Here is a 13,032-nt window from a genome sequence, read left to right as displayed (position 1 = left end):
TAGTGATACATTTTTACATAATTTCCATCAATTCCCATTATTAAAGTGGCTGGAGTTGAGTCAGTATGTTGGCAGCTGCCACTAAATGTTAGTGGTGGCTGTTTAACAGTCTGATGGCCTTGAGATAGAAGCTGTTTTTCAGTCTCTCGGTCCCTGCTTTGATGCACCTGTACTGACCTCGCCTTCTGGATGATAGCGGGGTGAACAGGCAGTGGCTCGGGTGGTTGTTGTCCTTGATGATCTTTATGGCCTTCCTGTGACATCGGGTGGTGTAGGTGTCCTGGAGGGCAGGTAGTTTGCCCCCGGTGATGCGTTGTGCAGACCTCACTACCCTCTGGAGAGCCTTACGGTTGTGGGCGGAGCAGTTGCCGTACCAGGCGGTGATACAGCCTGACAGGATGCTCTCGATTGTGCATCTGTAGAAGTTTGTGAGTGCTTTTGGTGACAAGCCGAATTTCTTCAGCCTCCTGAGGTTGAAGAGGCGCTGCTGCGCCTTCTTCACAACGCTGTCTGTGTGGGTGGACCAATTCAGTTTGTCCGTGATGTGTACACCGAGGAACTTAAAACTTTCCACCTTCTCCACTACTGACCCGTCGATGTGGATAGGGGGGTGCTCCCTCTGCTGTTTCCTGAAGTCCACAATCATCTCCTTTGTTTTGTTGACGTTGAGTGTGAGGTTATTTTCTTGACACCACACTCCGAGGGCCCTCACCTCCTCCCTGTAGGCCGTCTCGTCGTTGTTGGTAATCAAGCCTACCACTGTAGTGTCGTCCGCAAACTTGATGATTGAGTTGGAGGCGTGCATGGCCACGCAGTCGTGGGTGAACAGGGAGTACAGGAGAGGGCTTAGAACGCACCCTTGTGGGGCCCCAGTGTTGAGGATCAGCGGGGTGGAGATGTTGTTACCTACCCTCACCACCTGGGGGCGGCCCGTCAGGAAGTCCAGGACCCAGTTGCACAGGGCGGGGTCGAGACCCAGGGTCTCGAGCTTGATGACGAGTTTGGAGGGTACTATGGTGTTAAATGCTGAACTGTAGTCGATGAACAGCATTCTCACATAGGTATTCCTCTTGTCCAGATGGGTTAGGGCAGTGTGCAGTGTGGTTGCGATTGCGTCGTCTGTGGACCTGTTGGGTCGGTAAGCAAATTGGAGTGGGTCTAGGGTGTCAGGTAGGGTGGAGGTGATATGGTCCTTGACTAGTCTCTCAAAGCACTTCATGATGACGGAAGTGAGTGCTACGGGGCGGTAGTCGTTTAGCTCAGTTACCTTAGCTTTCTTGGGAACAGGAACAATGGTGGCCCTCTTGAAGCATGTGGGAACAGCAGACTGGGATAAGGATTGATTGAATATGTCCTTAAACACACCAGCCAGCTGGTCTGCGCATGCTCTGAGGACGCGGCTGGGAATGCCGTCTGGGCCTGCAGCCTTGCGAGGGTTAACACGTTTAAATGTTTTACTCACCTCGGCTGCAGTGAAGGAGAGCCCGCAGGTTTTGGTAGCGGGCCGTGTCAGTGGCACTGTATTGTCCTCAAAGCGAGCAAAAAAGTTATTTAGTCTGTCTGGGAGCAAGACATCCTGGTCCGCTACGGGGCTGGTTTTCTTTTTGTAATCCGTGATTGACTGTAGACCCTGCCACATACCTCTTGTGTCTGAGCTGTTGAATTGCGACTCTACTTTGTCTCTATACTGGGACTTAGCTTGTTTGATTGCTTTGCGGAGGGAATAGCTACACTGTTTGTATTCGATCATGTTTCCGGTCACCTTGCCCTGGTTAAAAGCAGTGGTTCGCGCTTTCAGTTTCACGCGAATGCTGCCATCAATCCACGGTTTCTGGTTTGGGAATGTTTTAATCGTTGCTGTGGGTACGACATCGTCAATGCACTTTCTAATGAACTCGCTCACCGAATCAGCGTATTCGTCAATGTTGTTGTTGGACGCAATGCGGAACATATCCCAATCCACGTGATCGAAGCAGTCTTGAAGCGTGGAATCAGATTGGTCGGACCAGCGTTGAACAGACCTGAGCGCGGGAGCTTACTGTTTTAGTTTCTGTTTGTAGGCTGGAAGCAACAAAATGGAGTCTTGGTCAGCTTTTCCGAAAGGAGGGCGGGGGAGGGCCTTATATGCATCGCGGAAGTTAGTATAACAATGATCCAAGGTTTTACCAGCTCTGGTAGCACAATCGATATGCTGATAGAATTTAGGGAGTTTTGTTTTCAGATTAGCCTTGTTAAAATCCCCAGCTACGATGAATGCAGCCTCAGGGTGTGTGGTTTCCAGTTTACAAAGAGTCAGATAAAGTTCGTTCAGGGCCATCGATGTGTCTGCTTGGGGGGGAATATATACGGCTGTGATTATAATCGAAGAGAATTCCCTTGGTAGATAATGCGGTCGACATTTGATTGTGAGGAATTCTAAATCTGGTGAACAGAATGACTTGAGTTCCTGTATGTTGTTATGATCACACCACGTCTCGTTGATCATAAGGCATACACCCCCGCCCCTCTTCTTACCAGAAAGATGTTTGTTTCTGTCGGCGCGATGCGTGAAGAAACCAGCTGGCTGCACCGACTCCGTTAGCGTCTCTCGAGTGAGCCATGTTTCCGTGAAGCAAAGAACATTACAATCCCTGATGTCTCTCTGGAATGTTACCCGTGCTCGGATTTCATCAACCTTATTGTCAAGAGACTGGACATTGGCGAGTAGTATGCTAGGGAGTGGAGCGCGATGTGCCCGTCTCCGAAGCCTGACCAGGAGACCGCCTCGTTTGCCCCTTTTTCGGCGTCGTTGTTTAGGGTCACCGGCTGGGATCAGATCCATTGTATTGGGTGGAAGGCAAAACACCAGATCCGCTTCGGGAGAGTCATATTCCTGGTTGTAACGATGGTGAGTTGACATTGCTCTTATATTCAGTAGTTCCTCCCGACTGTATGTAATGAAACCTAAGATTACCTGGGGTACCAATGTAAGGAATAACACATAAAACAAAAAAATACTGCATAGTTTCCTAGGAACGCGAAGCGAGGCGGCCATCTCGGTCGGCGCCGGAAGTACAATCTTAGCATAGCATCTTAGTTCTGTTTCCATAGTATTATCTTAATACTTCATTGATCATATTCTCTTTTTCCATAGTAGCATCTTTGATTTGTTGCCGTAGTATTATATTAGTTCTCTCTCCATAGTATCATCTTAGTTCTGTTTCAATAGTATCATCTATGTTCTGTTGCCATAGTAGCATCTTAGTTCTGCTTCATAATATCATCTTAGTTCTGTTTCCATAAGGGCATCTTAACTCTTAATAACTACTACTCTTAACTTAACTCACTTTTTAAAAGCTGTAGGTGTTTTTTGTGCTCAAAGGTGTGTTGAAAAAAATATTTACATATTTACTTTTCAAATGAATAACTACAGCTGGACCTATAGCTATATTTACTGTATTTACAAGACAAAACAATGTCTTATTGGTGTTGTTGACACGGTTGAAGATTGCTTATGTTGAAATTCAAAGCTTAAGTCTTGTAATGTGCATGAAGTCATGAGTTCATAACTGGCCTGGATATGGGTTGTAATACTGCAGCTGACCACAGAGCCAACCAGAGACAATACTCGCACATACAATAGGTTCGCTTCCATGGAGGATGCCTGTAAACATTTGAGATCTTCTCCAAGTAAACAAATGATTTGAATATCTACGTATTAAATCCCCTCTGGCTCTCGTAACAATCCATATCCACAGCCATTGACTGTTTAAAGCAATCCCTCCGTGCCATCAGGCATTGTGTACGTTCTATGACTGAATCTGTGATGCTTCAGAATCGCTGTTTTACGTGAATAATGTCTCCAGATTACGGCTGTGTGTTAAACTACATGTTGTGCATGATAACTGTTTCCTGCGGTATGATTGAGCTGTTGATCAGATTTTAGTTCTAGTGTACTGTATGTTGAACAGCCGGACATTCATGCTATGCTAACAACACTGTAGTAGCATACACATCAATAAGTCCGTATTTTAATGTCTTCCCCCGCCAGTGAACGACTCCAATGTTCAGTTCCTGGACCAGGATGATGACGACGATCCTGACACAGAGTTGTACCTCACTCAGCCCTTCGCCTGTGGGACGGCTTTCGCAGTCAGCGTGCTGGATTCCCTGATGAGTGCTGTAAGACATACACTTAACTACACAGAGCTGAAGGATTTTTTCATATCAAATCAAAATGTTTATTTTTTTCATGTACACATGGTTAGCAGATGTTAATTGCGAGTGTAGCGAAATGCTATAACGTTTGGCTCCTCTGAGCGATTGCCTATATAGGCTTTAGCAAGGTGGGCTCACACAGCATTGTGGCTTGCCAGAGACCCGGTTTCAGACCTCAAGAGACCCGGTTTCTGACCCCAAGAGACCCGGTTTCTGAGTCCAAGAGACCCGGTTTCAGACCCCAAGAGACCCGGTTTCAGACTCCAGTTGGTAACGCAAAGAGCTTATGGTTTCCAGATGTTATACCGTAAATGCTCAACAACAGAAATCGGTTAATAGGAATGGGAAACTATAGATGTTACGGTAACACTTTATTTTAAGGCCTTTATTATGTCTTATAAGTGTGTATGTACGTAGCTTATAAGGCCTTTATTATGTCTTATAAGTGTGCATGTACGTAGCTTATAAAGGCCTTTATTATGTCTTATAAGTGTGTATGTACGTAGCTTATAAGGCCTTTATTATGTCTTATAAGTGTGTATTTACGTAGCTTATAAGGCCTTTATTATGTCTTATAAGTGTGCATGTACGTAGCTTATAAGGCCTTTATTATGTCTTATAAGTGTGTATGTACGTAGCTTATAAGGCTTTTATTATGTCTTATAAGTGTGTATGTACGTAGCTTATAAGGCCTGTATTATGTTTTATAAGTGTGTATGTACGTAGCTTATAAGGCCTTTATTATGTCTTATAAGCCATACATTAGTGTTCAAACATAAGTCATGTCTATTACTGGTCAATGCTTAATAACCTCATTGTTAGTTACAATAAATGCATATTACTAGTTAATAAAGAGCAAGTTACATAAGAAACAGGCTGTTAGTAAGCTGTCTCAGTGTGGGACTAATAAGGGCATAGTACCGCTCTATGTGTTCCCTGTTGTAAAGACATAATAAAGGCCTTATAAGCTACGTACATACACACTTATAAGACATAATGAAGGCCTTATAAGCTACGTACATACACACTTAAGACATAATAAAGGCCTTATAAGCTACGTACATACACACTTATAATCAACACATTTGTGTCTAATATGTGTACCTTCAAGTGTTACTGATGTTACTGACTAAAAGGTCTCTACACAGACATCATCAAACCAAGAAAGGTCTTAATGGAATCCCATTGGTACAATAAAATGTTATGTCCCAGTGGTTAAAAAAACCCTCCAGGAAGGCATACAAGAAAGCCTGGCACTTTACCTGGTATGATGGCTTCATCTGTGTATCTTTCACTTTGGCTGAGGCTGGAACAGAAGCTGCCTTTAAGTGTGTTTCGGTGTAGACAAAGGTCATGTTACCTAATAGACAAGGCTCATCCGTCATTCTACTCTGGAGCTCTGACAGCAGCCCAGACAGGGAACATGTTCCTGTGTAGAACAAGCAAGGACAGACAGGCAGACAGGCAGACAAGTAGACAGGCAGACAGGCAGACAGGCAGACAAGTAGACAGGCAGACAGGCAGACAGGCAGACAAGTAGACAGGCAGACAAGTAGACAGGCAGAGACAGACAGACAGGCAGACAGGCAGACAAGTAGACAGGCAGACAAGTAGACAGGCAGACAAGTAGACAGGCAGAGACAGACAGACAGACAGACACATACAGACAGACAGGCAGACAGGCAGACAGGCAGACAAGTAGACAGGCAGACAAGTAGACAGGCAGAGACAGACAGACAGACACATACAGACAGACAGACAGACAGCAAAAGGACCAGAGAAAGAAGAAGAGCTGAACATGTTCACTAAATCTACAGTGTTGTAATGAACTAACACAGGGTTGTTACATACTCATGACCCCCCTACTACTGTCCCTTCTCTATCCAAACCCTTCATTTTTACCAGCCCTAAGAGTGCCTCAACAGCATGAATATGTGTAGAAACAGGTCACTGTGGCTCTGTCTGGCGGTGGAGAGAGAGAGAGAGAGAGAGAGAGAGAGAGAGAGAGAGAGGGAGAGAGAGAATGGAGAGAGTAACCTGCAGTAATTTGAATTTCTTCAGGCCTAGATGGCTGGCTGCATGTCATGGATTCATGCTTAACAATCTCTTTCTCACTCTCTCTCCCTCTCTTCTCCTTCATCGTTTCAGACATACTTCAACGATAATATCCTCACCCTGATCCGGACGCTGGTAACAGGGGGGGCCACTCCGGAGCTGGAGGGTCTGTTGGCGGAGGAGAACGCATTACGAGGAGGCTACAGCACGCCGCAGACCCTCGCTAACCGGGACAGGTGTCGTGTTGCACAGCTAGCCTTGTACGACGGGCCTTTCGCTGACTTGGGGGTAATTGACTGGTTGTGTTTTGTCACCTCTGCTTGCAGTACAGAAAAGTCATTCAGGGTTGTTTACTCACTGAGGCCAGTAGGGGAGAACAAGGCATGTAGAGGAGGCTGAATGATAAATCCTGGCCTCTGTGGTCTGCTGAACCATACATATCAAGTGGATCCAGTGTATGTAATGAAATGTGAGGCTCATTTTCAGAGGCTACTGTGTAGTTTTTCTTGATGAAAAACAATGTATATGACTGCTTGTGCTGAATTTAAAGCACTAAAATGGCACATCATACATAAAAAACTATTAAAACAAAACATTTGAATGAGAATAATATATAAGAATCATGTGTGTTTGAGTGTGAGGCACACAGCAGTTAATGTGGATGGACATAAATCTACAGTAGTTTCCAGAAAAATCACAAAAGGAATTCCACAAGACTCCATTTTATTCACAATTTATATGAATTATATAGGGACAAGCTGTGAGTTAAAAAATCTAAACTTAAACTTTAAACTTTTTGCTTCTCTGACTTTCAGGATGGCGGTTGCTACGGTGACTTGTTTTGTAAAGCGTTAAAAACATACAACATGCTTTGCTTCGGAATTTACCGATTGAGGGACGCCCATCTAAACACACAAAGTCATACAAGTCAATGCACTAAACGGTGAGTATGTTAGGAGGTGAGTTACTGTTGACACATTGTCCACTAGAATAACTGTAGATGGCTCATTTTGATAGATTTGGATAAATCGATAACTTCATATTGATTACTGTATCAACATTTGCCCGGCCAACATTGTAAATAAGAATTTTGTTCTTAACTGACATGCCTGCTAATATAAAGGACTACATGAATAGATTATCTCTCTCTCTCTCTCACACTCTCACTCTCGCTCTCTCTCACTCTCACTCTCTCACTCTCGCTCTCTCACTCTCGCTCTCTCTCACTCACTCTCTCTTTCTTTCTCTTGCTGCCCGCTCTCCTCTCCAGATATGTAATAACCAACCCACCGTATGGTTTTGAGCTGGTGCCATCAGACCTGATCTTCTGCCTGATGCAGTTTGACCACAACGCGGGTCAGTCCCAGGCCAGCCTCACCCATAGCTCCCACTCCTCCCATTCCTCCAGCAAAAAGAGCTCCTCCGTCCATTCCATCCCCGCCACCAACCGCACCAACCGCGCCAAGAGCAGGGACTCACGGGATAAACAAAAGTATGTGATTCCTCTAAAATGACTACGTCCCAAATGACAAACCCTATTTCCTATTTAGTACACTACTTTTGACCAGAGCCCTATGTGATCTGGTCAAAAGTAGTGCGCAACAAAGGGAATAGGGATGCCATTTGGGACGTAAAAAATGTGTCTGTGTTTGTATTTGTCCAGTAGTGAACTGCCTGTTATGTCCTGCATTTCTTATAATTTCAATATAATCTTCTTCTTTTTTTTCTCTGATTGCTCAATAACAGAGAAGTCAAAATGGCCGATAGATCACCCCATCTCGATGACAGCAGAATATAATGCAGAATAACACATTCAAATTAATGTAATCTCTAAACAAGGAACTATTAATAATAATTATTTTGTGTGTGGTCTCCTTGAGAATACTAAAGTTTAAGTATTGGTTTACAGGATATCATGAACAGTTACTGAGGTTGCTGAGTGAATACTACTGTGGTTAGTATTGTAGGTGAGACTACACATAGACTTACAAGCATGTTTTTGTTTACCCCGTATTTCTTTTAATCACGCTTATTTTAGTATTTTTAAAAGAGAACGCTAATATTAGATATACTTTGTTATGGAACTTGCATGCTTTTCATACATTTTTTGGGGGGATTTACAGCGAAATCAAAAAAAGAAATCTTATGCATAGCATGGACAACTCTCAGAATGCTTTGGAAACAAGCATGGACATTCTGTAGTTGATTTGCACGTGTATACACATGCAGTGTACATGCTGTAACATCAATGTATACAATTTTAACCATCAAAATGAGTTGAAACCGTGTTACCATGTACACTTTGATGTATTCAGAACATGAGCAACTTTTGGGATGGGATGCGAGTTAAGCTAGCTTGCTTGTCCGATGCTAGTACTTTCCAGACCAGGCTAGTAGAACATTTTAAAAATATCGCATGGCGTAGATTTTGGACCTGAATGTTCCCAGTCCAGTCTACTATCCCAGCCAGTCAGTGTTATTAGACATATGGTTTTAACATGTATGGTTCTAGGCCAGCCCATTCCGCCCGAAGTCAGTCTTCTTATCAACTGTATGCAAGAATATTCTCTGTGTTGTCTTAGGAATTCAGCGTTCTCTGTGTTGTCTTAGGAATTCAGCATTCTCTGTGTTGTCTTAGGAATTCAGCATTCTCTGTGTTGTCTTAGGAATTCAGCATTCTCTGTGTTGTCTTAGGAATTCAGCGTTCTCTGTGTTGTCTTAGGAATTCAGCATTCTCTGTGTTGATCTCACCAACCCCCCCCCCCATTGTCTCATCATTTTACAAAGTAATTAAATACACTTGTATTTAGAATTCCATTCCCAGACATTTCTTCATTGCTTATTACCGTAACTCAACCATAGTCTCTTGTATATTGCTAATTATCTTTATGGAGTCAGATAAACATTTTAATAGATTAATTGCTTAGTCTTATTACGATTATGTAAGGTATATATATATATATATATATATATATATATATATATATATATAATATATACTTTATATATCAAATATTACTACACTACATGGCGGCTATTTGTCTTACGTAGTTTATGCTTCTTTTTCTAAAATGCAACAAGGATGAATAGAATGGGCCAAGGTATGGATGCGATGAATGAAAATGCATGAAGTAGTAAATGCCCTTTTGGATTTTTGGGGGGGGGGGGGGGGGGGGGGGGTGTTTCTGGTGTTTCTGATTTAGCTGCCTCACCCAACAGTATCCCAGACCTGCATGACTATCAGCTCATCATCAGTCCCTCTTTAATACTACAGAATGGATTATTTTATACAACCACATCAAATGGTTTAATGCCACTTTGATCTGTTTTCAGACAAATGATACTTCAAACAAACTAAAAAATAAATGATTTCAGTCATTCTATATCTTTCTACACCAACCACCTTATGTTCCTGTGAAAATACTCTCGTTAGGACAATGTCGTTGAATGAGTCATCGAATAATTTATTATATACAGTGCGGATATCAAATCAATTGTCAACTTGTCTTGTATTTGTAATTGGATCCTAACAAGGCAGGTTACATCGAGCCAAAGAGTGAATCCCCTCGTATAATAAATCACAAAGGATAGTAGAATGATTTCAATCCTTGAATAAAACTTTAATGATCGTATGACCTAATTACTTTTTGAAGCACTATTGGTAAGTAAGCATTTCACTGTAAGGTCTACTACACCTGTTGTATTCAGCATTTCACTGTAAGGTCTACTACACCTGTTGTATTCAGCATTTCACTGTAAGGTCTACTACACCTGTTGTATTCTGCATTTCACTGTAAGGTCTACTACACCTGTTGTATTCAGCATTTCACTGTAAGGTCTACTACACCTGTTGTATTCGGCACACGTGACAAATAAACTTTGATTTGATTTGATGGTACAATATGAGATATTTGCATATCATGACCGCTGACCAATACAACAGCATAGCGAACTACTGTATTAAAAAGAGCTCGCCATGTTCACTAGCTGACTTTAGGCAATGGGTCCTATTCAGAGTAAATCATACTTATTTGGAATGCTGATGATAGTAATCACTTTGAAAACAGTGATTACGTCCCAAATGGCACCATATTATATAGTGTGCTACCTTTTGACCAGACCCCTATGGGCAACTGGTCAAAAGAAGTGCACTGCATAAGGAGCAGGGGCCATTTGGAGTGGAACCAGTAACATCCACAAACCATTAACTGTTTGATCCCCCCCCTCCCTCCCCCATTGTTTCTCAGAAAAGACATGCTTTACAGATGAGCCTGAGAACGCAGCCTACCCCAGGAAGTCACACTATAGTCACACAGCCAACCCCCAGGTCAACCCCCAGGTCAACCCCCAGGTCAACCACCAGGTTAACCACCAGGTCAACCAGAACCCTTACAAATCCACCAACAACCTCAGCCCATCCATCAGAGAGGTGGAGGATGAATACTGAACTATAGAACCCTATGTTGACACCTACAGTAGAACCCACCTGGAGAACACCTGGAACTAGAACCCAAGAACAGCTAGAACCCACCTGCAGAACACCTGGAACTGGAACCCAAAAACAGCTAGAACCCACCTACAGAACACCTGGAACTAAAATCCAAGAACAGCTAGAACCCACCTACAGAACACCTGGAACTAAAACCCAAGAACAGCTAGAACCCACCTACAGAACGCATGAAACTAGAACCCAAGAACAGATGGAACCCACCTAGAGAACGCATGAAACTAGAACCCTGATCCAGTGGAACTGGAATCTGAAGAACACTTTAAAGCTAGAATCCTTAGTTGCTACATCAATTTATGGACTTATAAATGAATGATCAAAACATCAATGCTGCATAATAAACCTCACGGAAAAGTGCATATGTACAGTAGCTACAGTAACATCATATCAGCAGGCTTTTTGACATGTTTTTATACATATGAATATATAAATGAAGTAATAGACATATACATACAATCAGATGTCAATCAAATGTACAGTCAGTCAGTCACTAATGCTAACACTCAGCCATGTAGTTTGCACAGCCAGTTGCTTAGTGACCAGACTGAGGGTCGCTTCAGTCAGAGTAGCAAAGCAACGTAATGCAAGATAACATACGATGAAGCATTATAATAGAGTGTTATCAAACTGGACTGATTATTTGCCAATAAAAACCATATACATTGTTGACTTTCATTTGTACAATGATATTTCAAGACTGACGCTTATCGACTGACGTATCCAGTATTGTTTGCTTCCATGGGTTTTTGGCAAACCTGGTAAGATCCAATACAAAACAAAGGCATATGATATGACGGCCTTTTCTGTTAAACGCAGTCCCACACAAATTATATTATTAGCGGATCATTTGTGGATCGTCATTGGATGAGAGTAAAGTCACCATCCTATATTTGTGGTTCATAGTCAGAGTTCATTTCAGAATGGTACATGGTATTGTTTGGCCCCAGACTTATTTCGATAGGCCAGTTTGTTTGTGTGACAGTATGATTGCTGCCTTTTTAGTTTTGATATCAAATCCCAAACAACCTGCGAATGTTCGCTGTATATATATAGGAAATATGTGATGTGGGTGGAATGACACTGGAAATAAATAATAAACCACATTCCCTATTCATTTGGCATGTTTGACCTGTCATTATAATGACAATGCTATAACCCAAATGTGAGCTGTTTCCGAGGAGACACTGGAGAATGTTCAGTAACGTTAGCTATCTGAGCAACTAATAAGATACATATTAAGGACCTTAATAGGTCTACCTATTGGATTAGGTTATACTGTATAACCCTACCAATTTAACCCTATCAATACCTTATTGACTTTGATAGGCCTACCTGAAACCAAAAGGGTGGGTTATACTGTATAACCCTACATGTGGGCATAAATACCTGTAGCTCCGGTCCCATTGCAACTCTCTCTTAGTACAGTAGAGGAACGCTCACTAACGCCCTGGACCAGAGCTAATGTACCTATACCTGTAGACAGGTCCTCCTTTGGCTGTAAGTACTGCCTGCCAATGGCCTGCCTGTCACTGGCCTGTCTGGCACTGGCCTGTCTGGCACTGGCGTGCCTGCCGCTGGCCTGCCTGCCGCTGGCCTGCCTGCCGCTGGCCTGCCTGCCGCTGGCCTGCCTGGCACTGGCCTGCCTTGCACTGGCCTGCATGGCACTGGCCTGCCTGGCACTGGCCAGGCCAAATATCTTCAATATGACCCTGTTTCTCCCCTAACCATCCAAGTGGACAGTGGTGAAGAGAGATCCGTGAGGGCCAGAACAACACTAGCATATCAAAGCATGTTCTGTCTACATACAGAGACTCCAATGACATGCCCCCAAAAGAGACAATAAAAGTTGGTAATCTGCAGGAAGAAAGAAAGAAAGAAAGAAAGAGTGGCATTTTGCTAGAATGGAGAACATCCAAGCTTTCCGTGCCTCTGTGCCAGCAATGTGCTAGGCAGTGTTTACGTCGAAGGAGGACTCAGGATAAAGATCCACTGTAGCGAAAAGTGGCTTAACAAGATAGGAATTATATAGAAACAGGGCACGTAACATGATATTAACAGAGGAGAGAGTTATTTATAACTGTTTATAAATACATGTGAAACTTTGTACCACCTAATTTTCAGTAGATACATCTTGATACATCTAGATATATCTTATTCAAATTTCATAAATAACGTATTTCTCTGTCATATTACACTATCTCATCACATTCGCATCAAAACATGTACATTCTTTTATTTTTTAAAGACATTTAATTGTAAAACGTTATGGGGAA

General features: G+C 42.7%; 1 protein-coding gene across 1 annotated transcript in view; it reads left to right on the top strand.

Moving 5' to 3' along the window:
* LOC120029580 (calcium-activated potassium channel subunit alpha-1-like) overlaps positions 1 to 11,844 on the top strand; it is a 108,848-nt gene extending 97,004 nt beyond the window's left edge. Inside the window, exons 23-27 of the mRNA XM_038974855.1 lie at positions 4,031 to 4,161; positions 6,346 to 6,540; positions 7,068 to 7,195; positions 7,523 to 7,744; positions 10,500 to 11,844. Coding sequence (XP_038830783.1) covers positions 4,031 to 4,161; positions 6,346 to 6,540; positions 7,068 to 7,195; positions 7,523 to 7,744; positions 10,500 to 10,521 — 698 coding nt within the window. The 3' untranslated portion in view covers positions 10,522 to 11,844. The remainder of the gene's footprint in view (positions 1 to 4,030; positions 4,162 to 6,345; positions 6,541 to 7,067; positions 7,196 to 7,522; positions 7,745 to 10,499) is intronic.
* The last annotated feature ends 1,188 nt before the right edge of the window (positions 11,845 to 13,032 follow it).

The sequence above is a fragment of the Salvelinus namaycush genome, chromosome 35 (genome assembly GCF_016432855.1).
Source record: "Salvelinus namaycush isolate Seneca chromosome 35, SaNama_1.0, whole genome shotgun sequence".
Lineage (NCBI taxonomy): Eukaryota > Metazoa > Chordata > Actinopteri > Salmoniformes > Salmonidae > Salvelinus > Salvelinus namaycush.
This window is presented reverse-complemented; position numbering and strand designations above follow the sequence as displayed.